We start from the raw sequence: 22,110 nt of genomic DNA on the forward strand, positions 1-22,110 counted from the left end.
TGTCCCATTTTACGGCCTTCCTTGCCACAGTTGATGTTAATAACACAGTTGTGAAGTGAATCTGGCTTCCCCATTGACTTTGCTTGTCAGAAGGTGGCAAACGTCCATCACACAGCTGGCTCAGGAATTCTGGGAGTTGAAGTCCACGAGTCGTCAAAGCGCCAAGGTTGCCTAACCCTGGATTGGGATAAGGTCCCACGGGGATAGGGAATAGCAGGGGTCCCGGAGGGAGCCCCCTTCCTGCTGGGGGGGGGCAGGCGAAAGTCACGGGGGGGGGGCGTCTACGATGACATGCCTGGACGGGCAGCTTGTCCAGCCCTGGCAGGTCTGCAGGCGGCGGTGCACCCACCCAGGGGATCCCCCTCCCCATAAAAATTCCGGAGCGGCGGGGGGGGATTGCAAAGTCGGTGCGCGATCACAGAAACGAAACGGGGGGGGGAGTTCCAATCGTCCCCCCCCAGCCTGGCACGCGCCCATCGCCTCCCCCCCGCCCCCGCGGACTCTCCCAGACGGGGCGGGGGCGGGGGAGCCCCCTGCCCGGCTGCCGCGGAGGCCACTACCTCGCCCGCGACGGCTGCTCCGGCTTCCTCCCGACCCTGCCCGGGGCTGCTGCTTCCGCTCCCCGGCCCCGCCGCCGCCCTCCTGCCCACACCGCCCCCGCGGGGCACGGAGGAAGGCCTGGCCGGGGGCGATGCCCGCAGCTGCAGGGCCAAGCCCCGCCTGGGCGACCGGAGGGTCCCCGCCCGGAGCCCGCCCTGTTGCAGGGAGCCGTGCGCTCCGATCCCCCGGGCGGGGGTCTCCCTCGGGGCCCCTCCGGCCCTCCCCCCCAGCCTGGCTGCGCCCCCCACCCCCGTGCCTGCCCACCGGGACCCCCGCCCGGGCTTGATCAGCGCCCCCGGGACCCCCCGCCCTGCCGGCGCCCGAGCCTGGCACGGCTGCCCAGGGGGTGCCCTACCCGGGCTCGGCCAGCGCTGCCCCGCGGCCGCCGCGGCACTTACTGGGCGAGAGGCGCGGCCGCCGGGGCAGGAGAGGCGCTCTCGGCGGGGCGGCCGCCGGGCGGGGACCTGCCGGCCTCCCTTCCTCGCCTCCCNGGGGGGGGAGAGAAATGCCAAAAAAGGGGAAGGGAAGACAGGGGAGGGGGAAACCACTTGCACGCAGGATGGTAAGTGAGGGCCCCCTCCTCATTGGGTCGCCTGCATTCACACGAGCCTCGCAAATCTGCTGGCAAGAGAATGGGGAGGGCTCTACCCCTAATCTTGGTTTAAAGCAGCCAGTCCATTCACACGTTTTGCAGATGAGGGCTTCTGAGCCCCAGAGGGAAGCAGTAAGGCCAGCCAGCTAAAAAGCATTCTTTGCACCCTTTTTTAAAATATATATATATATATATATGAAATATGTCGGGATCTGAAACGCTTGGAACATTGCCCCAAGGTTTTCCTGTAAGATCTGGCCTTTGTAGCTATGAATGGATTTGTTGCTTTCTTGTTCTAAAGAGCTTCGTACAGGTTGCAAAGGAAAACGCCAAGCGGGGAAGAATAAAATGTGTCGTTATTCATATCAATTACTATCACACTATAAATTAGTGTTCTGCAGAGTGGGCGCCCTTGGCATATTTCTGCCTTTTGCAAGCTCCTGGGCAAAAAAAAAAAATGAACGGCTCAGCCCTGCTTAAGAAATTCACTTTGCACCTTTGGTGTGCAAAACATTTGGGGCACAGCCAGGCCTTTCCCCAGAGGGACATCCTTTTATGGCTGCCTCCCCCCCCCGCATTGTTTTCGAAGAGGAGAGAGAGCAACCGAGGCATCTGCAAGAAGCGAGTCGGAAAAGTTAAGATGGCTGGCACAGCCACGCAGCCGAATCCTGCTCTTCCTTTTTCCCCTGTATGACTCGTGTTAAAAAGGAGCGGGACTTGGGTCAAGCGGTCGCGGCTGCCATTTTGGTATTTTCTGACCTTCTGCAGGCCTACCTGGGTAAGAGGGCCTCTTCCCTTTTACCTTTGTCATAGCAGGCAGTCCTCAATTTACAGTGGTTCATTTAATGACTGTCCAAAATGACCATTTTTCACACGACCGTCAAAATTTGAAGCCAGATTCACTTAACAACTGGATTACTAACTTAACAACTGCAGTGGTTTGCTTAACAACAGTGACAAGAAAGGTCGTAAAATGGGGCAACATTCACTTAAATGTTTCGCTTAGCAACAGAAGTTTTGGCTCAGTTGTGGTCGTAAGTTGAGGACTACCTGTATTCCACGCAGAACTGTGCAGTATGCATAGATCTCTACTGTATTGATTGAAAAAATGAGAAGTAGAGGTAGTCCTCAACTTACGACGGTAATGGACCCTGCCCATCACATTTGGACATTGTGACCATCATAAAGTACAGGGAGGTCTGCCATAACTTTGCACATAAGATGAGGACTACTTGGAATTGAAATGCAAGCAATCATCTTTCTTTTTTTTTCCCCCAGGACCCTGATATTACCATTACAGACAATGTGCTCCATTTTAAAGGTAAACCAGTTTCCACTATTTTCAGCATGGAAAGTATATTTCAGTTTATAAAGGTTATTCTGAACAATTGGGAGTAAGAGTTTCCAAGGAGTTTTTCACCTACTAGCCAGATCCATTCAAAATAAAATAAGCATTCCGAAAATCACTCAGGGTTTCATTTTTCTGGAATTTCAAGTTTGCATTTTTAGTGAGGGAGCACCTTTATTGACCTCTGGTTTAATTCTTGCACTTTACCCAAAGATTATCTTGTCCTTGGTTTTGCTATCCCACTGAATCCTGATGCATAAAATGTATCCCCTGCTGCGTGTATAGTAATTTATAAAAGATACGGATGTGTTTCTAAAATAACCTGGCATAATATTGATCAGTTCACTAAGTGGAATCTGTCAAATGGAAATGGAATATTACAAGGAACAGTAAAAAAAAAAATCAAATATATTTAGCCTGGGAAGAGAAAATGGAAAGAGACTCAATTAATGGATTGCAATTTGCAAATGTTTGAAGAAGCATCACGCAGCAGAAAGTCTTATTCAGTTATTACTGTTCTGGAGAATGGCACTCTTTGCAAATGGTCCAGTAGAGTGACCACATTAAAAAAAAAAAAAGCAAGCTTTTGAAGTATTGGGGGGAAAAATGAGCAATTTGACTTCTGTCTGTCTGTCTGTCTGTCTCTCTCTCTCTCTCTCTCTCTCTCTCTCATGTCTATATTCATGCAAGGGGTCAAGCCTGAATGATTGATTAGTGATTAATTCCCTAAACAATCTCAAGATAATGCTTGCTTCTCCGAGTTTCTCCTTTTCTGGGTGCTGCTCTTCCACCCCCTTTTCAAAAGAAATGTGACATTTTTACATTTAATTTGGAAAGCCTCCTTAGAAATGGCTAGAGTCTAATTAGAGAAGGATCCAATTCGCTATAAGTTCTAAGCTTGTTTTTCCAGAATTTTTAAAATAGGGTGCATTTTTATTTTATTTTTTTGGTTTTCCAGCTCATGGCCACGGGGCCAAGGGGGATAATATTTACACATTCCAGATTGAGTTCTTGGAACCAGTAAACCCTCAGGTAAGGCTGTTTTCTTGCTGTCTAATGAACGGATAATGTGTTTACAAGGTATCCAGGTTTTTATTTATGGACTGTCACCATATCACAAAAAAGATATTGAGAGTTTGGAAAAAATTCAGAGAAGAGCAACTAAGATCATCCAAGGCCTGGAGACTAAAACATACGAAGAATGACTGCAGGACTTGGGTTTGGCTAATCTAAAGAAAAGAAGAAATAGGGGAGACATGATAGCAGTATTTCAGCATTTGAGGGGCTGCCACAAAGAAGAGGGGGTCACGTTATTCACCAAAGCTCCAGAAGGCAGGACAAGAAACAATGATTGGAAACTGAACAAAGAGAGAAGCAACCTAGAATTAAGGAGAAACTTCCTGACAGTGAGGACAATTAACCAGTGGAACAGCTTGCCTCCAGAAATCGTGGGCACTCCATCACTGGAGATTTTTAAGAAGAGGCTAGACAGTCACTTGTCTGAGATGGTATACGTCCTCCTGCTTGAGTAGGGGGCTGGACTAGAAGACCTCCAAGGTACCTTCCAGTTCTATTCAAAATGCTAACCTGGCCTTTTGCCCCCTGACCTACACAAATACACCTTGTGTTAATCCTAAGCAGGCTTGGCCTGTTGAGTGAATGAAATCAGTTGGTTTTTAACTAGCAAGTTAAGCATTAGCAGGACAATAATAACATATTAGCACAGAGTGAACCCAGAATGAATTTTGACCTACTTTATCTGATACAGCACGCAAGGTATCAGCCAGCTCGCTGTTTCTCAACCACGGCAATGTTAAGATGGGTGGACTTCAACTCCCAGAATTCCTTAGCCAGCATGTATTCTGGGAGTTGCTGAGGTTAAGAAACACTGAGCTAAGTCATTTAATACAAGCAAATCATTTAAAGAGTAGCAACAACTAAATGTGGGCTTGTAGGAGGCTAACATTTTGTATCTGCCTTTTTGAAAAAATGTATTTCTGCATATTTGGGGGTCCCAGAAAAAAACCTCAGTCTTCTGAATTAGCAGGGGTCTCCAACCTTGGCAACTTTCAGACTTGTGGACTTCAACTCCCAGAATTCCTCACCCGGCATGGCTAGCTGGGAAATTCTGGGAGTTGAAGTCCACACATCTTAAAGTTGCCAAGGTTGGAAAGCCCTGTGTAATAGAAGGTCGCAGCAAGAGTCCTTTTCAAACATCTGCCAAGCCCAGCAGGCTTTTCCAAGGATGCTGTGCCTGCAGAACTGGATCTAGGCTTTATTTCAGAAGCTTGGGTTCTTTGGGTTCAAGCCTGGCGAACCCCTAAAAACCCGGATTGCATTGGAAGGCAGGGTGAAATGATCCAACCGCCCTGCAGATAGGATTGGCTCCCCTGCATTGCGCAATCATATTTGCACCCAGGCTAGAAATTCTGGTCGTTCCAGCCTCTCGTGAATGTGGCTTATGAAGTCCTCCCGCTGTGTAAATCTCAGGCTTTGCCCGCTCCAGGCAAGGCTGTGCGGTCAGCAATAAGGGCAGGAGGCTCATACTGTACAGGCCAGGTGACTCTGTGCAGAGGTGGAAAGATTTGACACCACCCACCACGCCGGGTGGAGTTGCCAGATTTTGCTGCAATGAATACATTGAATTTTTTTTATTAGAAAAAAAGACACCGTCTCCCTTTTCCTTTAAACGAGCGTCTGCTTTCTCGCCCTGCCTGGGGCTGCTGCTCTTTCAGCCGGTGTGTAGAGTGACCCAGAGGCAGCTGAGCATCACGGTGAAAAAGAAGGAGAGCCACTGGTGGGAGCGACTGACCAAGCAGGAGAAGCGGCCGCTGTTTCTCACTCCGGATTTTGACCGATGGCTGGACGAATCGGATGCCGAGATGGAACTGAAGGCCAAGGTGAGGATGAGTGGCTGACCTTGGGAAGAGAGGACTTCTCCGGTGGGCAGCAAGCAGAGTCACCCATCTGTCGGATCTGCCCAGGCCCTCCCCATCAAGGGGCTGCTCACGTGCTCTAATCAGCATTGTGCAGGTAGTCCTCAACTTATGACCTTGATGGAGCCTGTCCATTACCGTCGTACGTCATGACGCTAATAAAAGGGGAGATCTGGGAGCTGATGCCAGGAGTCTTAAAGATGCCAAGGATGGGAAACCCCCTCCTAAAGTGTGGTCTATACCCTGGTATAAAACTCTTTGGACTATGTCTCTTGCCCTTGAAAACAGGTGTAACTGTCATATAATATTATGAATTTGCCCCCCGGTAAATCTAGCTGGCATCTGCAGAACCCCAGCATTAAATTAAAAACCCCAGCATTAAATTAAAAAGTAGATTGAAAAAAAAAAGAAACCTCAGCTCTTTCAAAAGTAACCTGTATGATATTATGCAATATCAATGTTCTTACGTAAGCTCTGGTAAAATTTCATAATTCTGAAATCTCTTGACATGTTAGTGCTCGGTTGAGGTTGTGCCAGATCACCAAAATCTTGCAAGATCGTGCCTGCTGTTATTTTTTTGAAATACGGTAGGTTTTTTTTGGCCAACGTCCAGTAGAGCTTGGGGCTTGAAAAAGGTGGCCAACTCTTGTTCTCACCTTGTACTTCAATCCTTGGCATTTGGAGAAGAGGCGGGCCTCTGAACCTGGGCCTCTCGGAAGCCCCAGACCATATGCCAGCTTTCAGTTTAAATTGAGCAAAAGTGATTTTTTTCTCTCTCTCAGAGGTGCAGAAATACAGGTAGTCCTCCTTGACTTACAACCACAATTGAGCCCAAAATTTCTCCTATTAAATGAGAAATCTGTTAAGTGAGTTTTGCCTCATTTTACGACCTTTCTTGCCACGGTTGTTGAGTCAATCACTGCAGTTGTTAAATTAGCAACACGGTTGTTAAATCATCTTGGTATTAAAAATAGCAAAGCTACCTTGCTAGGTCACTCTTTTCCTGGGGTCCTCAGGCCTATTGGCATCACCAGGTCTTCAGGAAGCTCAACGGGGATGAGGCCAACCTCATTTCAGGGGGGAGAAGACTCCAGAGCAGAAAAAGCCCTGCTACCTGGGGGCCACCAATGTAGGGCCACCGACCTAGAGGATGGCACGTGCCCTCTGCTGGATTTGGTACGGCAGGCAGATTAAATCAGGCGTCATCGTGCATTTTTCCTGCTGTCGGCTTTCTGAGTTGTGTGGCCTCATCCATTTGGCACACAAAGAACAGCTAGTTATTTACAAGTAATGTTATCAACCGCAGGACCAGATCCTTTCTGGGTGGGAACGTCGTACCAGTTTTCATGCTCTCTCTCTCTTTCTAACTTCTAGGAAGAAGAACGGATAAACAAGATCATTGTGAAGAACAGAATGCCCAAAGATCGTAAGTGCCTCTACTTTGCAAGTTGGCCATCCGAAGCCTCCTACCCATCATCCTCTTCTAACTTGGTTCTGTAAATCTTTGCAGCTTTCCGACACTTGAAGAGAGGCTATTTGTTCATGTACAATCTTGTGCAGTTCCTGGGCTTTTCGTGGATCTTCGTGAACATGACCGTCCGGCTGTTCATGCTGGGGAAAGGCAAGTGGCACATATTTTTGATTCTCCTCGTCTACTTGCCCAAGAAGCCAGAGTGGGTTTAAGGGAGAGGTGCAAACAATCAGTGGAACAGCTTTCCTCTTGGGCTTGTGGTTGCTCCATCACTGGAGATTTTCAAAAATAGACGGACAACCAGTCTATTTTTGACTAGGATGGGGTAGGTTTCCTGCCTTGAGCAGTAGGTTGGTCTAGAAGACTTCCAAGGTCTCTTCCAGCTCTATGATTCTACGTTCCATATAATGTAGGCCATGTTAAGTGTGTAGGGCTGTGCAAAACATTTGAAACAGGTGCTTCACAACCCATGGAAATAGTTGCAGCAGCTTTATCTTTTGCAAGACCCCTAAAATGGCCCTGACATCTATTTCTGGTTCCCTCTGCCTTTAGTAGGTCTCCTTCCTTCACACTGCAGTTACAGGTAGCCATCTTATGTTCTTGCAGACTCTTTCTCCGATACTTTCCACATGAGTGGGGACATGATGTACTTCTGCCAGATGTTTTCCTTGATGGAGATTGTCAATGCCTTGATAGGCCTCATCAAAACTCCCTTAGCTCCTGTTTGTCTCCAGGTAATACATTTCCAAGCCACTTTGGAAAGTGTAAAAAGTCATTTTTATGGGGCTGGCTAAAGATTTACTTAATCAATGCAAGATATTGACCGAGAGCTGTTTTAATACTTTCTGTCTTGGAGTAAAAATGGCAGATGATTATGTGCCACCTCAGTCTGCTTGCTAGTAATTCTCTTGAGAGAGTCTCGGGCATCTAATGATATGGAAATCTTTGTTATATAGTCCGAGAGTTCTCCCAAAGTTTCCTGCCTTTGATGCTTCATTGGAGGAAATTTGGTGTAATGGTTTAAAGCAGGGGGGGTGGTGTCTTCAAACTTGGCCCTTTTATGACTTTTGGACTTCAACTCCCAGAATTCCTCAGCCAGGCACGCCAGCTTGAGAAAAGCTTGGCTGAATCCTCCCGAGGTTTGTTCCTTGTTCGCAACGTATATTTGAGCGTCTGAACTTGGAAGAGATCAATCTGTCTCCCATTACTGAACTCTCTGCACCTCTCTTTTGGCCCCTTTCCAGATCTTTGGGAGGAACTTCTTATTGTTTGTAGTTCTTGGAAGTCTGGAAGAAATGCAAAGCAAAGCAGTTGTCTTTTTCATCTTCTACATCTGGAGCACGGTTGAGATCATCAGGTATCTGGGGCACAGAGGCAGTTGCAGAATTCTTGCCTGTTGCCATCTCTACATTATTGTCTCGGGGGTCCACCCAACACCTCCCCCCCCAACTTTTCTGTGCAGCTTTAACTTAACTGTAATATTTTCATTTGTACCTATCATTTGCAACTGCTTCACCTCTTGGTTGCAAACGGAGATGGGTAGTGTGGTTTTCTTGGTGCTCTCCAGGTTTGGCTGTTTTCTTGCAGACATTTTATCACCCAACTAGGTAACATCATCAGTACTAGGAGGGAGGGAGGGAGGAAGAGGAGGAAGAGGAGGACTGGGATCCTTGGTGCTGTCTGAGCTTGGTTGTTTTATGGCAGACATTTCATTATCAAACTAGGTAACATCATCAGTGCTGGGAGGGAGGGAGGGAGGAGGACTGTGGGATCCTTGGTGCTCTCTGAGCTTGGCTGTTTTCTTGCAGACGTTTTATCACCCAACTAGGTAACATCATCAGTACTAGGAGGGAGGGAGGGAGGGAGGAAGAGGAGGAGGAGGACTGTGGGATCCTTGGTGGTCTCTGAGCTTGGTTGTTTTCTTGCAGACATTTCATTAAGAAATTAGGTGACATCAGTGCTAGAAGGGAGTGGCATTTACTAGCTAGTTGGGTAATTAAAAGTCTTCAAGAAAACAAGCTCAGAAAGCACCAAGGTTCCCCCAGCCCTGAGCTTCCAGAAGTCTCTAGTTTAGTCCCCAACATCTCTAAGAAAAACCTGTTTTTAAAGTCTCTTGAGATCAGGACAATAAAACTCTTATTATGCTTTTAGAACATTGCCCATTTTCTTTCCATTGAACAGGCAGCATTGCTTCTACTTCTTGGCTAGTGTTATCTTTTTTTTCTTTTTCTATTAGTTTATATAACATAAAATACAAAAATGCTAAAGAAAATAATTGAAAAATTGGGGAAGGAAAAAGTGTAGGGGAAGGGGGAAAAAAGAAGAGTTGACTTCCAGCTCCCTTTGATGGAGTAAAATAAGATAGTAACATCAAACCACAACTTTTTAGTTTTACATAATAGTATAAACTAGCCATATCTATAACAACAAACCCAAAATCTAAGTTTTATTTTTTTTCCCACCTCAAGCACAAAGTCCAGAAGCGGTTTCCAAGTAAAAACAAAAGCATTTTTTTTCTTTAATCAAGGCAGTCCATTTAGCCATCTTTGGGTAGTGTTATCTCGATTAGGTCAGGCGAACTTTTAAATCTTGATTCTTAAGGCCTGTATAAAATACACGTGAAGTTGACTAAGGAACATCTACGCTTGCTGGGCCATGAGATGCAGGATGTGATTGTTGCTCATCCATTTATATTTCCTTCTTTTGCAGCCTTGCACCAGGTAAGCGGTAAGAGATGACCGATGTTTGTGGGTTTTCTTCTAGGTATCCATACTATTTGCTTTCCAGCATCGATATAGAATGGAAAATTCTGACTTGGCTTCGATACAGCATATGGATGCCTCTCTATCCGTTGGGAGTGTTGGCAGAAGGTAGGTGGGAAAAATATGGGTGAATATACTGCACTGGGGGGACCACCCTTGGAACACAGGCAGTCCTCGACTTACAACAGTTCATTTAGTGACTGTTCAAAGTTATACAGCGGCACTGAAAAAAGTGACTTACGACTGCTTTTCACACTTACAGCCATTGCAGCAGGGGAAATTGGATTCGCTGAACAACTGCAGTGATCCACTTAACCTGGCCAAAAAGGGTTATAAAATCAGGCATGAATCACTCAACAGTCACCTTAGGCGTGAAAAGTCTTGTCCCAATTGCGGTCGTAAGTTAAGGACTGTCTGTCGTTCAGTTTCTGCCCTTGTTCTTTGTTCTTCCCCCAAAGGCCTTTTCACCCTTCCTTTCTGCTTTTAGCTGTAGCCGTGATCCAGGCCATTCCTGTCTTCGGCAGCACTGGAAAATTCAGCTTCACCCTCAATTACCCACTAAGCATCACTGTCCCGTTTTCGGTCTTTCTGCAGCTCCATCTCATCATCTTATTTCTAGGTGAGTTTCCAGTTGGTTGGGGTGTCGCGTATGCCCCTCACAAAAAGCTTTTGCACCACACGCACAAGACACACCAGTAGTCCTCCACTTACCACAGTTCATTTAGTGACCGTTTGAAGTTACAACGGCATTGAAAAAAAGACTTCTAACCAAAGAGAAAGGGTTGACTTCCGATTAGGCCATCAGACACCATCTTCAGTTTCTGAGCTTCTTACTCCCACCCGCCAGTCCCTCGTCAGTAGGAATTAAAACAAACCAAGCCACAACTGCCTTCCACAGAAGAGTTGCAGGATGTTTTTGGCACCGGGAAGTGTAGAAGACTTGCATTAGAAACAAAATTGCTATCATGGGTAGGGTCTGATCAACAGAGATCTCAAGATCTCTGATGAGGATCATCTCCATCATGGAGTCTTTGGATGCAAAGCTTGGGCTCTACCATACTGCTGCGGGCTCAATTGAAATCGGGTGGGTTCACACGAGGTGAGTCCTTGGGCAGATGTTCTGGCCAATGTTGCTCCTCTCAAGTGCTGGAGCAGAAGCCATGCCGGCCAGGGCTCTCCTATCAGATTTCCTTCTTCACTTTGTTATGTTTTGCTGGTGAGATCTACACAATTCCCACACTCCTTTTCCTGACCTCTGTTGGTCCAGAAGACACTCATAGTGCTGAGCAACCACCAGCCACGCACAGAGGTCATACAAGTATGGGAGGCCATGATGCAGCATGAAAGGAGACTGGCTTGTTCCACTAGTTGTTAATGATGTGAACAAGAGGAGTCTCTCTTCTGTAGCAGCTTTGGGAAAAGGTGTTGTCCTTTTTGGCCAGCCTTTCTCAACCTGGAGAGCTTTTAAGATGGGTGGACTTCAATTCCCAGAATTACCCAGCCGGGAGTTGAAGTCCACCCATCTTAAGAGTCCTCAAGTTTGAGAAACCTTGCCAGGATGGTTCATCATGCTGGCTGGGGAATTCTGGGAGTTGAAGTCCACCCATCTTAAAAGTTCTCAAGGTTGAGAAAACCTTACACAGTATGTTTTTGCTTCCTTTTCTAACCTCGAGAAGGAAAACTCACCCTTCCTCCATTTTTTTTTTCTTTCAGCACCGTTTATCCTTTTCCGTCATATGTACAAGCAGCGGCAGCGATGCCTTGGACCCAAAAAGAGGAAAATGCACTAGTTGGAGTCTCTTTTTCTAATCTTCCACGAAGGAGGGTGGAGGGGGTAGGCCTAGGGCTCTTGCAAACCCCTTTCCTTGCTCCGTTAATCCAAAACCCAATTTTGTAGTCATGATGACACACGTCTTCCCTGCGTGATACTAGAAAATAGAGCCATCCGATTAACATTTTTTCTTTGCACCTCACTCCCTTCTCGGGTGAACTAAGCAGGGGATCCATGCTTAAAATCTTCTTTCCTATGAAATAGACCTGGAGCCTTTAGTGAAAACAAAGCTGCTTTCCAGGGGGGGAAAACATAAAAACTCCGACACCTGAGAGATGTAGAAAAGGGTTTTCCAAACACCAATTTGAGGAGGATCTGAAGAACCTAGAAACAGAGTTAAGACTCGTTAAGGGTGACCTGGGAGAAACTTTCCTGTGCCTTTAAAGAAGTGAGTGGTTTGTTGGGATCAATTTTACTTTTTCCTTACCCTGACAGTGAACATGGCTAAATCTGGAGGGGCAAATTCATTGTCTAATTCTTCCTAGTGGTGTTCTCATTTTAGATTCTTTATAATCCGTAAACTTCCTGATACACAAGTAATGAAAACCTCAGTCCAATTTAAAAATACAGCAGGCCTCTGCGGAAAAACCCCAGGGAGTAGAGACTTCTTCTGATCAAGAACAGAGCTGGTTCAAATCCTTGTAGGCTCGACAAAAGCTTTTTGACTGTTTCTGGCTTAAGAATATTGATTCTGTCAACTTTCCAACAAGAGGACTGCAGTACTAGATTTCAGGAAAGTGCCATTCAGACATGAAGGGAAGAAAAGGTGAAGAAGTTAACGTCTATTTTGGCGAGAGTCACTCACGGCAATCTGAAGGCAAGCATCGCCTTCTCAAGACGATGGGAGTTTTTTTTTTGTTTCTCCAGTTGGGGAAATGAGTTTTGGACCCCAAATCCTGGGCTGCTGTCTTGAGGCTAATTTTCCTTCTCGGCAGGGAGAGCATCTGGGGGTGGCATTTTAACATTTTTCACCCCTCTTAATCTTCAGCTGGGTTCCTCTCCACCGCCCCCCTCCCCGGGGTACCCCACAAAGAGGGCTATTAAAGTATTTGGAGTTGGGGAGGTTAGCTTAATGGGTTACAGTGCAGGCACTTTGTTATGAATCTGTATTGGCAAGTTTTGGACAAGGCAAACCCAAAGCGTATTTCTAATAATAAATCCTTCTAAAAACATCCTTGTGTTCCTGCATCTCTGGCTTTGCTATAGGTAGCAAGGCAGCTCAACGTTCAGTTATTATATTACCCAGACGGGAAAGGTTTTATTCCTTCGCCTGGCTACAGATGTACTTTAACATCTGGGTAAATGCTGCATTTGGAGATGATCTGTCGTGGGCTGATTTTAGAGATGGGAACACCCTCCCTGGGTGTTTTTATGACGAAAAGAAAAGTGAAATACAAATGGAGCAAAGTTTAATAAAAATCCAATCTGGGTGAGGGAAGCAGTCTCGACACCGACTAGAACGGGAATTCTCCACAGAGTCTCTACCCAAGTTCTCATCACATCCGCTCCGTCCCGCTGCCAGAGAAGTCGGTCTGCAGTGGTGTGATGTTGTGGTCGTAAGTCGCGTACTCGGAGGATCCGGAGCTCGCCATTTTGAGCTGCTGGGCTGCATGAGTGAGCTGGAAGGCCGCGTCGGGATGCGCCGTGTCAGGCAGAAGAGTGCACTCTCTCTCCAGGATATCCGCCACCCCTTTCAGCAGGTCCAAAAACCCAAAGGCTAAGGCGGCCTTTCGCAGCCGGTTTAGTTCCTGGAAAAGCCAAGCCAAGGGAAATCACCGTGAGCCCAGCAGGATCACTCTGGCTCGGGAAAAAAAAACAATTCTTGAATCCCACCCCCCAATAAATGATTGGATTCTGGAAAAAGGAATGGGAAATCAATATTCTGTTTTATGCTGTTGTGATTTTATTGGGCATATTTATATTTAATACCTGTAATGTTTTGTAATATTGTAAGTCACCCAGAGTCACTTTGAAACGAGATGGGTGGCAAATAAATGTCATAATAAACAAAGGAAATTTTTTAAAAAAGGGCTCTGGCAGCAAACTCAACTAAGTTAATGATTACTGGCTGCACTGCAGAGAGAGAAGAGTCATAATGGAAGATATCTGGACACAGTTTTGATATAGGAAGCTGGAATATTTTCAGCCGAGGGTGCCTACAAGCTGCATGACAGCCTGGGGTACACTGGACATGAAGAGCAAAATGGTATGTGGGAATGATCTTGGGAGGCAGGAGAAAAGGACACAGACAACTTTCATGCAAAGCTGGTCAGCCCCCAGAAGGAGAATAGCTTGACTTTCTTGTCTTTTTAGGAGCCCCTCAAATACGTTATTGTACCTTACAATGAAGGTAGTTTTTGTACTCATGGTTTGTGCTTCTTGTCTGGACTACCTCGAAGGGCTGGCACAGGGTCCGTGCTAGAGACCGGCTAAGGCTATTGTGCTTCGTCGTGGTCTCTTTCAAAGCCACCCCACCGTTTCACCGAGTATTTTCAAGTTTGCATCCGCCCAGTCCCAAAATGAGACTGTTGAATAAGAGTTGGACATCGGCCTTCTGTTTCCACCACTCACCTTATAGAAGGTCAGCGTTTTCTCAGGGAGCTTCCTTGCATTCCTGAGTATCTTCTGCACGTCAGTCTGTGGAGGAGTGGAGAAGACACAAAAGTCGTATTTGGCCTTCTGACCCAAAGCGGAGTTAAAGAGATTACTCTTCCTTGCTTTGCTCCGTTGGAAAAGCAAGAGATGCATTCTGGTTTAATGGCCTCTGCTTTCAACACCTGAGCACCGCTGTTCAGAAGCACCAACAGGACCTGAGTTTGTCCAAAACTCCATCCTGCACACCCATGGAAAGCAAACAGGCCGATGAACTTGGACAAATAGGAATAAAAACCGTGCAACCGACGTGCTGAAGACTATCACGGGCCGTATTTGCGTCATCTGTTCAGCAAAGGGAGCCCTGTGGACTGTTGGATAGGCTGGTCCTGCCAGGTGCCCACAGGAAGAGAGCGCTGCTAAATTACGCAATGCTTCTCGGGCATTGAAGGAAAGGGAAAGAGGGGCCATCTTTCAGGAAAGGTTGCTGTTCTTATTCATCTTTTTAGTAAAGGAGCTTTGTCTGCTCGCAGGGAGCAAAGTTGGATCCTGCTGGCTTACCTGCAGACCGTTTGGTTTAATCCACACCGTGACGTTCTGAGCGTAGCTTCGTTTGTGTTTGGGCTGCAAAGGGAAGGGGCTCTTGTTGTCATCTTCCCCGTACGGGTTCTCCTTTGCATCTGAAAAATAAATAAATAAGGTGTACAGCAGGGGGGTCTTCAAACTCGGCCCTTTTATGACTCGTGGACTTCAACTCCCAGAACAACAACCACCAGCATCGCCAGTACCTGAGATGGGACCGAGCTGGGCCATCTTGCCCAGCCAAGGAAGTGGCTCTGGTCCTGGCTCAAAGAGAGACATCATTAGGTTGGACTTTTTCTTGCTGTCGGCTTGAGAATAGAGCATTCCATACCATTCGGGTCTGAAAGGAAGGACCAGATCATTCGCAATGAACCAGCTGTTGTTGCTTAGAAGAAAACATTTAGGTTGCCAAGTGAGACAGTTCCTAAGGGAGCCTGGCGCCATTTTACGACCTTTCCTACCATCTTCTGGAGTCCATTGAAGCTCACGCCTCCTGCTTCAGGGACTCCATCCAGCCATCTCCTTCTCTGTCGTCCCCTTCTTCTCTTGCCCTCCATCTTTCCCAGCATTAGGCTCTTCTCCAGTGGGCCCTGACATTGGCTGTGTCCATGTTGCCACCACCCACCCAGAGGCCAGCCAGCTGCCATACCCGAGCTGCACAACAGCCACCATCCCTTCCACCTTCAAACTTCCGTGAAGGAGCACGCAAAAGTTGGGGATCTTTCCCGCAATCTGATTGGCTGAGTTCTCGTCTTCAACGTCTTCAGCAATCCCTGGACCCACCTCGTCTCCTTCTAGGCAGGAAGAGAACAGAAAGCCATCAGAATCTGCCCTGTCTGGTGGGGCTGCCACACTGGAGAACTGCCAGAGGGGGGGGGGAGGGCAGATTGCTCACCTTTGTTGAGTGCGATAGGCAACACCAGGTGTCTGGACAGGACCGGGGGGCTGGCGATATCTGCTATGTCAATGAAGCCAACAATTTCCAGATCTACATACAAAAAAAGGATCCCGAGGACTTTGTTTTCATTTCACACGGGTGAAAGGTCTAGGGCAGGGGTAGGCAAGCTTTTATGACTTGTGGACTTCAACTCCCAGAATTCCACGAGTCATAAAAGAGCCAAGGTTGCCTACCCCTGGTCTAGGGAGTTTCTCAGTCATCCAGATCACGATTGCCCCAAGGGGGCTTTTCCAAAAGGCAACTGGACTACTGTATCTTGTAAAGCACTGTGAAGCGGTATGTAAGTCTAAGTGCTATTGCTATAAGTGCTATTGGGTCAAGAAAACAGCAGGGATGTATCCCTTCCTCCAGGGCTGGAGGCACCAGGTCTCTCAGGCTGCCACTGGCTGGGGGGTCAGCAGCAGGGAAGAGCCCCTGCCCTTCAGCATCCTGGAAGCCTCTAACTGGTCAGCATCAGAAACGGGGAAATTAATGGATTTTTGCTTTTAGGCGATAGCTCCCTTTTTACACACTTATTCTATTGGGCGTGATGGCTAGATGTTGTGGTCTTTTAAGGCGGAGGAAGAGAGTGGATTAGAAGAGAGCAAGGACCAAATTCATTGCAGAGAAGACGACGTTTACCTGTATTAATTGTTTTAGGGATTGGATCGATTTCTTCATCTATAATGAACGGCTCCGGTCTCGGGAAAGCTTGGACGTCTGAAGACAAGTGGCCACATTTCAGAACGGCATGGAAGGGTGTATATGCCACGTCTATTAGCTTCCTAGGGCAAGAGAGGATCACTAGTAAAAATCCACAGGAATAAATCACTCTGAGGGGAGCTTGTTCAAGTTAGCTTCCACGTCTTAAAAAGTTGTCGAGGTTGAGCAACCCTGATCTAGAGGGCACCAGATTGAAAGAACTTGATGAAACCCAGACTGTAATTGAAGGCGATGACTCTTAACCAAGATTGCTTACCCAAACATCGACTGCACATTTTTCAAGCAAAGGGGTCCATCGATGGTAAAAATCTGCCCCTCTCCATTATTTAGGTCAATCAGCCGTTCAAGGCAGTCTAGCGAATCGGAGCTCTGGAGCTTCAAATGGAAAGGAAACCGTTTTACACACGAGGGAAAAATCATATCAGAACGTTAGATATTTTTTTTTTAATCACAGAAGGGAACTTCCAATAATCAGCAAAAAAAACCCACAGCTATTTATTTGTCTGCTCTGCTTTGTATGTATCTAAGTGTCCTTGCGTGTAGAGCAGGGGTGTCAAACTGCCGGATGCATCACCCACCCCATTGCTGGCAATGGCCAAAACGTCACGATACATCGTGACACGTCACGTGACGTTGAGAGTTTGACACCCCTGAGGTAGATTTCACTGGCAGGACAGACAGGTCAAACTTTGCCCAAAATAATTAATGGACACAGGTTTGATGAGAGAAAAGCGCAAAATAATACCAGAGAAATAACCTTTCAACCTCCTAGGACATGACAGATCATAAACCAGCCCTTTTGGGGAAAAAAGAAACTTTAAAATACTGTAATTGTGCAAGAGATTGCTGAACTCACATGTATCAAATTCAGGCTTACCCCAATTCTTAATTGACAAATTACTTGTAGTAATATACCTCTCATGTTAACGACATCTGCACAGCCCACCAGCTTTTCCCTCCCTTCCCCGGCCTCACCTCAATTTAAATTCGCTATCAGTCTCATTGCTCCATGCAGGGGGTCTTCAAACTTGGCCCTTTTATGACTTGTGGACTTCAACTCCCAGAATTCCTCAGCCAGCATATGCCTCCCCTCCCAATCAGCATTAAGGCCAATGCAAATGGAGGGTTGATTTAATTATATCCCCTCCTGGCTCTAAAAAGGGGACTCACCTCTTCCAGGTTAGCCATGCACATGACGTACAGCTTGGACGGGAACGGAAAAGGCAGCGGGAACCGGTTGCTTTCACTCCGCTGGCTGAGTGTGGACAGAGAGTGGCGGAGGGAGCCCCTGCCGATGCCCAAGCTGCCATCTGTGACCAGGACAACCTGGCAAGGAATGGCAGCGCCCCATTCTTGCTGCACGATACTGCAAACTCCTAGCAGGGCTGACTCCAAGCACGTTTTGTCATAATCATCTATATTACTCAAAGCTTCCTGGGAAAGAAAGTGGACACTTATTGGGCTGGACTAAAAGAAAGCTCGGCTTCCAAACTGACATGGTTAACTTAGACCAGAGGTCTTCAAACTTGGCCCTTTTATGACTTGTGGACTTCAACTCCCAGAATTCCTCAGCCAGGCTGAGGAATTCTGGGAGCTGAAAACCACAAGTCATAAAAGGGCCAAGTTTGAAGACTCCTGCTGTATGGTACACAATAAAATATTAAAAGCATAAAAAACAATGTGTAAGATTTAAAAGAGGCATCGAATGTTAAGAAATGACTGAAAGGCTGCTTTTAGTGCCCTAATCTTTTAGGGCACCAATCCACCCTGTGGCTGCATGCCCATCTGCATGCCCCAAGCAAGGGCACAGAGTATGTTTTTACACCTTTATGGAAGGTCAGGAAACTGGGGTCCACTTCACTTCTGGGGGGAGAGTGCCGGACCAGGTGGGATAGGCTGATGTAACATGATGAAGGCACTTCTGTACGTTATTATTTAGAAAGCAAATTTATATAGCGACCCATCCACAAGAGGATCACAGAGAGACAAAAATATCATATGAATTTATAATCTATTTATATGCAGCATGTGACAATTTAATAGAAGCGCAGATCATTGCTTTTATACTGCACCTGTAGAGTGTTATAGTCTCTTGTAAAGGGGACCATCAGCTCCCAAAGAGATGAAAACACAACCAAGGCGGTAAACTCCAATTTGTAGTTGGTAGCCATGTGTTCAAAAAGCATTGTCAGACCATGGGCTGCTAAATGCTTCCGCTGATACTCTTCAGAGCCTTCAATGGAGACCGGCCGGGTCATGGAGAGGGACACATCAATGACCACAACAGTTGGCATGGTGGCCCTTGTTTTGTGCTGTCAAATGCAGAAGGAAAAATCTCTGCAGAGGAAATAAAATAAGATTTTCAGCATTCTCTGTCTCTCTCTTTCAAATTATATGAGCGTGTTCACTGACACCTGCTAACTCAACTTTTATCAATTTTAAAAAAGCTACTGTGAGATTGTTTGGTATGTACAGGCTGGGTTTATCTCCAGAGTAGTGGCGGGCTCCCCTTTACAGGATGCATTCAAGCAAATATTGGATAATCATCTACTGGGATGCTGTAATTTGGATTCTAGTTGAGCAGGAGGCAGACACCCCCCCCACTTCCGCCCAGGGCTTTCCTGGTGGTCTCCCATCCGCGTTCAATCTTCTCTGCTCACCTTCGCTGTTTCGGACCTCCAATCAAACCGGCCGGCTCGTTTCCAGCGGGGTCTCCGGCAGGAAGCCGAGGTGCGCCGCGTCAGTCTTCCCCAGGGCCGGGGCTCCCCTGCCTCCTCATCCCCCCCCCACGCCGCCCTGGGGGAAGTCCAAAACATTCCCCGCCGCCACCACGGCTGCGAAATTAGGTTCCGGGATCCCCAGGGGCCGCCCCTTCCGGGCATGCGCGAGTCGCGTGCGCAGACTCTGTCGGAACCCCTGCTTTAAGAATTTTCCTGTGGGCCAGCACGACCGCTAGAGGGCAGCCACGAGGACTTTGCACCTAATGTGAGCGTAGCTCCTTCCAGGAGGAGGAGAAGATGGTGATTGTTATTATAATTGTTATTATATTATTATAAAAGGCAGGTTTTTTTCCCCCCCATTAGGCCAGGGGTAGGCAATCTTGGCTCTTTTATGCTGGCTCAGGAATTCTGGGAGTTATTAAAAACCAAGTGGTTACAGAAGAAGCAAAGCTGGATCTGAGGTTTTTGCACCCAAAGCATATGGTTAACTTTCCCTTGTTCCCCCCTTCCCCCCCGGTGATCAACAAATGTCCAATTAGATCAGTGTTTCTCAACCTGGGCAACTTTAAGATGGATGGACTGCTGGCTGGGGAATTCTGGGAGTTGAAGTCCATCCATCTTAAAGTTGCCCAGGTTGAGAAACACTGAATTAGATACTAACAAATTGTTTGGGTAACAGTCCCCGTCTTCGTGGGCTGAGCGGTTCTGCGTTCCTTAGTGTGACTTTGGAATGGCTGGCGGCTCTCACAGGACAGTCCAATGCTTAAGTTTTGATTCCTCCCATGCTAACTCTCCCTTATGCCACCCCGCAGTTCTCCCTCCCCATTAAACATGGCAGGCTGGCAGCAGGCAATGCCTAGCGTTGCAGATTGGCAGTTCTGACAATCCTGCTTAGGCAACCTCTGGATGAATTTGTAGAACACACTAAACGCCGCTGAACCGCCCATGATGAGTAAGATTGCACTCTCCAGAAGATGCAAAACAGGTGACATGACAAAGCATGGTTGAGTGTCCTCCCCTGTGGTCACACAACCCTGACACTTTGGAAACCATAGGCCAGGTACAATTTCCTGTTTTTCAATGCTACAACTTTTTAAAAAAATGCACATTGCCTTGATAAGCATTGGGCTTCCACGCACGGAGGTGGAAGCAGAACGTCACTCAATTCCTCCTCCTGGCTTCTTTCCATCCACCACTAAACCACGAAAAAATTGTGGGTGCTCCAACACTGGAGGCTTTTAAGAAGAGACTGGGCTGGAATGGTACATGGTATCCTGCTGGAGGGGGTTGGACTAGAAGACCTCCAACGTCCTTTTCAAATCCATTATTCCATGTGCTATGAATTTTTCCGTTCTGTATTCACCAAGAAACCATCCATTTTACGCAGCACAGATGGGGAAATGAACTTTTCCCCTTCCGTGTTTTTAAGCCCCTGGAGAAGCAGACCTTCCAAAGCACAACTGATATTTTGGGAGAGGTTTCCATTGATGTGGTTGGGATTTGGAAAAACATTTAGCAGGAACACAGCCCAAAAAGCTTGATTCACACAACGTGGCATCAAATCCCTGGGCTCTGTTCTGCCTCTTTGGATTTCTGCCTCTTCCCTAATATAAAAATACCAGATGTCTGTCCAAAACCAAAACTGCAGCATTCTGATTAATATGGAAAACTGTTCTGATGTTCCAATGCTTCTCACAGGTAGATTTCTTCTAGCAGAAATCCTGGGGTGCCTGCTCAGAATACATTCAAATACAGGTAGCCGAGGACTATCCGTACTTCCAAAGAGGCATTTCTCTGCCAGATGCCAGAACAGGGCATCACAAAGCATCCTCAGGCACTGTCAGGCTTTAGCTGTCCGTGGGTTGGGTATTTTTCTGAAAGAACATTTGACCTGCTGCTAAACATGTGCTTAGCAGTCTTTGGGAAGTGTGGTAGACACTCTGTAAGAGAGGAAATGAAGCCGAGGGAATCCACCAAATCTGGTCCTTAAATTACCCCTCATTAAAGGAGAGCATCATCCATCAGCCTTGCTCCCGAGGCAGAAGAGGGCTCGGTCACCTGAGCCACCTTAATTACTCCGGCATCTTTTTTCTGCCAAGTAAAGGGCCAATAATGTGCTCTTGATGGAAATTAAAATGATCCCATTGGGCACAATGAAAAAAATGCAAGATATATATTGAATGTCTGAGTGTGCTACACTGATGACGTTACCTAGTTCGGTAATGAAATGTCTGTAAAAAAGCAACCAAGCTCAGAGAGTACCAAGGATTCCACATTCCTCCTCCACCATCACCACCACCCTCTTCCTCTTCCTTCCTCCTCCTCCTCCTCCATTCCACAAAGCCCACTCTTTTCAAGAACTGATAGTGTTATCTAGTTTGGTTATGAAAAGTCTGCAAGAAAACAACCAAGCTCAGAGAGTACAAGGAACCCTGAACTACAAATATTCTTCTCCATCAATATTTTATATCTATTAGTAGATGTCAGAAGAAATCAAGATTGGTTCCTGGTCATAAGTTAAGCACCCCCCATAGTCCTTTCCCACGTATAAAATTCTTATGTATGAAAGATCCATTTATAGGGAAATCAGCTACAGTTGGTGGCTAATATCTGCTCTAGTTGCCAATCCCAGTTGGATGGGACTGACAAACCTACTTTGTACCTGGAAAGAGGATTAAAACATGTAGAGGGAGTCCTCGACTTGTAGCTGTTCATTTAGTGACTGAAGTTACAATGTCACTAAAGTGATTTATGGCAGTTTTCCATACTGACGATCCTTGCAGCATTCCCATGGTCACATGATCAAAATTCGGGCACTTGTTCGCTGTGTCATGTTTATGACGGTCGCAGAGTCCCGAGGTTATGTGACCTCCTTTTGTAACTTCTGGAAAGCAAAGTCAACGGGGCAGGCAGAGTCACTAACTTAACAACTGCAGTGATTCACCTAGCTTGTAAAACAGGTCAAACCTCACTTAACTGTCTTGCTTAGCACTGGAAATGTTGGCCTCGGTTGTGG

At 46.8% G+C, this 22,110-nt stretch overlaps 2 protein-coding genes across 2 annotated transcripts; one reads left to right on the top strand and one right to left on the bottom strand.

Annotated features, from left to right (window-relative positions):
• Nucleotides 1-286: 286 nt before the first annotated feature.
• HACD3 (3-hydroxyacyl-CoA dehydratase 3) lies at nucleotides 287-12,704 on the top strand. Its single transcript, XM_015819484.1, has 11 exons — nucleotides 287-325; nucleotides 2,471-2,513; nucleotides 3,499-3,572; nucleotides 5,276-5,440; nucleotides 6,851-6,902; nucleotides 6,987-7,097; nucleotides 7,554-7,681; nucleotides 8,192-8,304; nucleotides 9,711-9,817; nucleotides 10,197-10,328; nucleotides 11,423-12,704. The coding sequence occupies exons 1-11, from the start codon at nucleotides 287-289 to the stop codon at nucleotides 11,497-11,499; spliced, it is 1,041 nt and encodes a 346-aa protein (XP_015674970.1). The 3' UTR covers nucleotides 11,500-12,704.
• Nucleotides 12,705-12,936: 232 nt separating this feature from the next.
• On the bottom strand, nucleotides 12,937-18,704 carry INTS14 (integrator complex subunit 14). Its single transcript, XM_015819486.1, has 10 exons — nucleotides 18,447-18,704; nucleotides 17,545-17,808; nucleotides 16,631-16,749; nucleotides 16,294-16,436; nucleotides 15,610-15,702; nucleotides 15,364-15,508; nucleotides 14,921-15,054; nucleotides 14,694-14,812; nucleotides 14,112-14,177; nucleotides 12,937-13,288 (listed from the first exon to the last, which is right to left on the bottom strand). The coding sequence occupies exons 1-10, from the start codon at nucleotides 18,666-18,668 to the stop codon at nucleotides 13,037-13,039; spliced, it is 1,557 nt and encodes a 518-aa protein (XP_015674972.1). The 5' UTR covers nucleotides 18,669-18,704; the 3' UTR covers nucleotides 12,937-13,036.
• Nucleotides 18,705-22,110: the final 3,406 nt, after the last annotated feature.

This window comes from Protobothrops mucrosquamatus, unplaced genomic scaffold (assembly GCF_001527695.2).
Source record: "Protobothrops mucrosquamatus isolate PMUCROS unplaced genomic scaffold, P.Mucros_1.0 scaffold932, whole genome shotgun sequence".
Taxonomy (NCBI): Eukaryota; Metazoa; Chordata; class Lepidosauria; order Squamata; family Viperidae; genus Protobothrops; species Protobothrops mucrosquamatus.

What these genes read in the sequence shown, in the direction of transcription:
- HACD3 (XM_015819484.1), top strand. Translation starts at nt 287, where the DNA reads ATGACATGCCTGGACGGGCAGCTTGTCCAGCCCTGGCAG. An exon ending in AGCTTGTCCAGCCCTGGCAG is followed by an intron (nt 326 to 2,470) that starts GTCTGCAGGCGG and finishes TTTTTCCCCCAG; the next exon opens with GACCCTGATATTACCATTAC. An exon ending in GCTGTTCATGCTGGGGAAAG is followed by an intron (nt 7,098 to 7,553) that starts GCAAGTGGCACA and finishes ATGTTCTTGCAG; the next exon opens with ACTCTTTCTCCGATACTTTC.
- INTS14 (XM_015819486.1), bottom strand. Translation starts at nt 18,668, where the DNA reads ATGCCAACTGTTGTGGTCATTGATGTGTCCCTCTCCATGACCCGGCCG. An exon ending in AATGTGCAGTCGATGTTTGG is followed by an intron (nt 16,437 to 16,630) that starts GTAAGCAATCTT and finishes CTCTTGCCCTAG; the next exon opens with GAAGCTAATAGACGTGGCAT. An exon ending in CCAGCTCGGTCCCATCTCAG is followed by an intron (nt 14,813 to 14,920) that starts GTACTGGCGATG and finishes TTTATTTTTCAG; the next exon opens with ATGCAAAGGAGAACCCGTAC.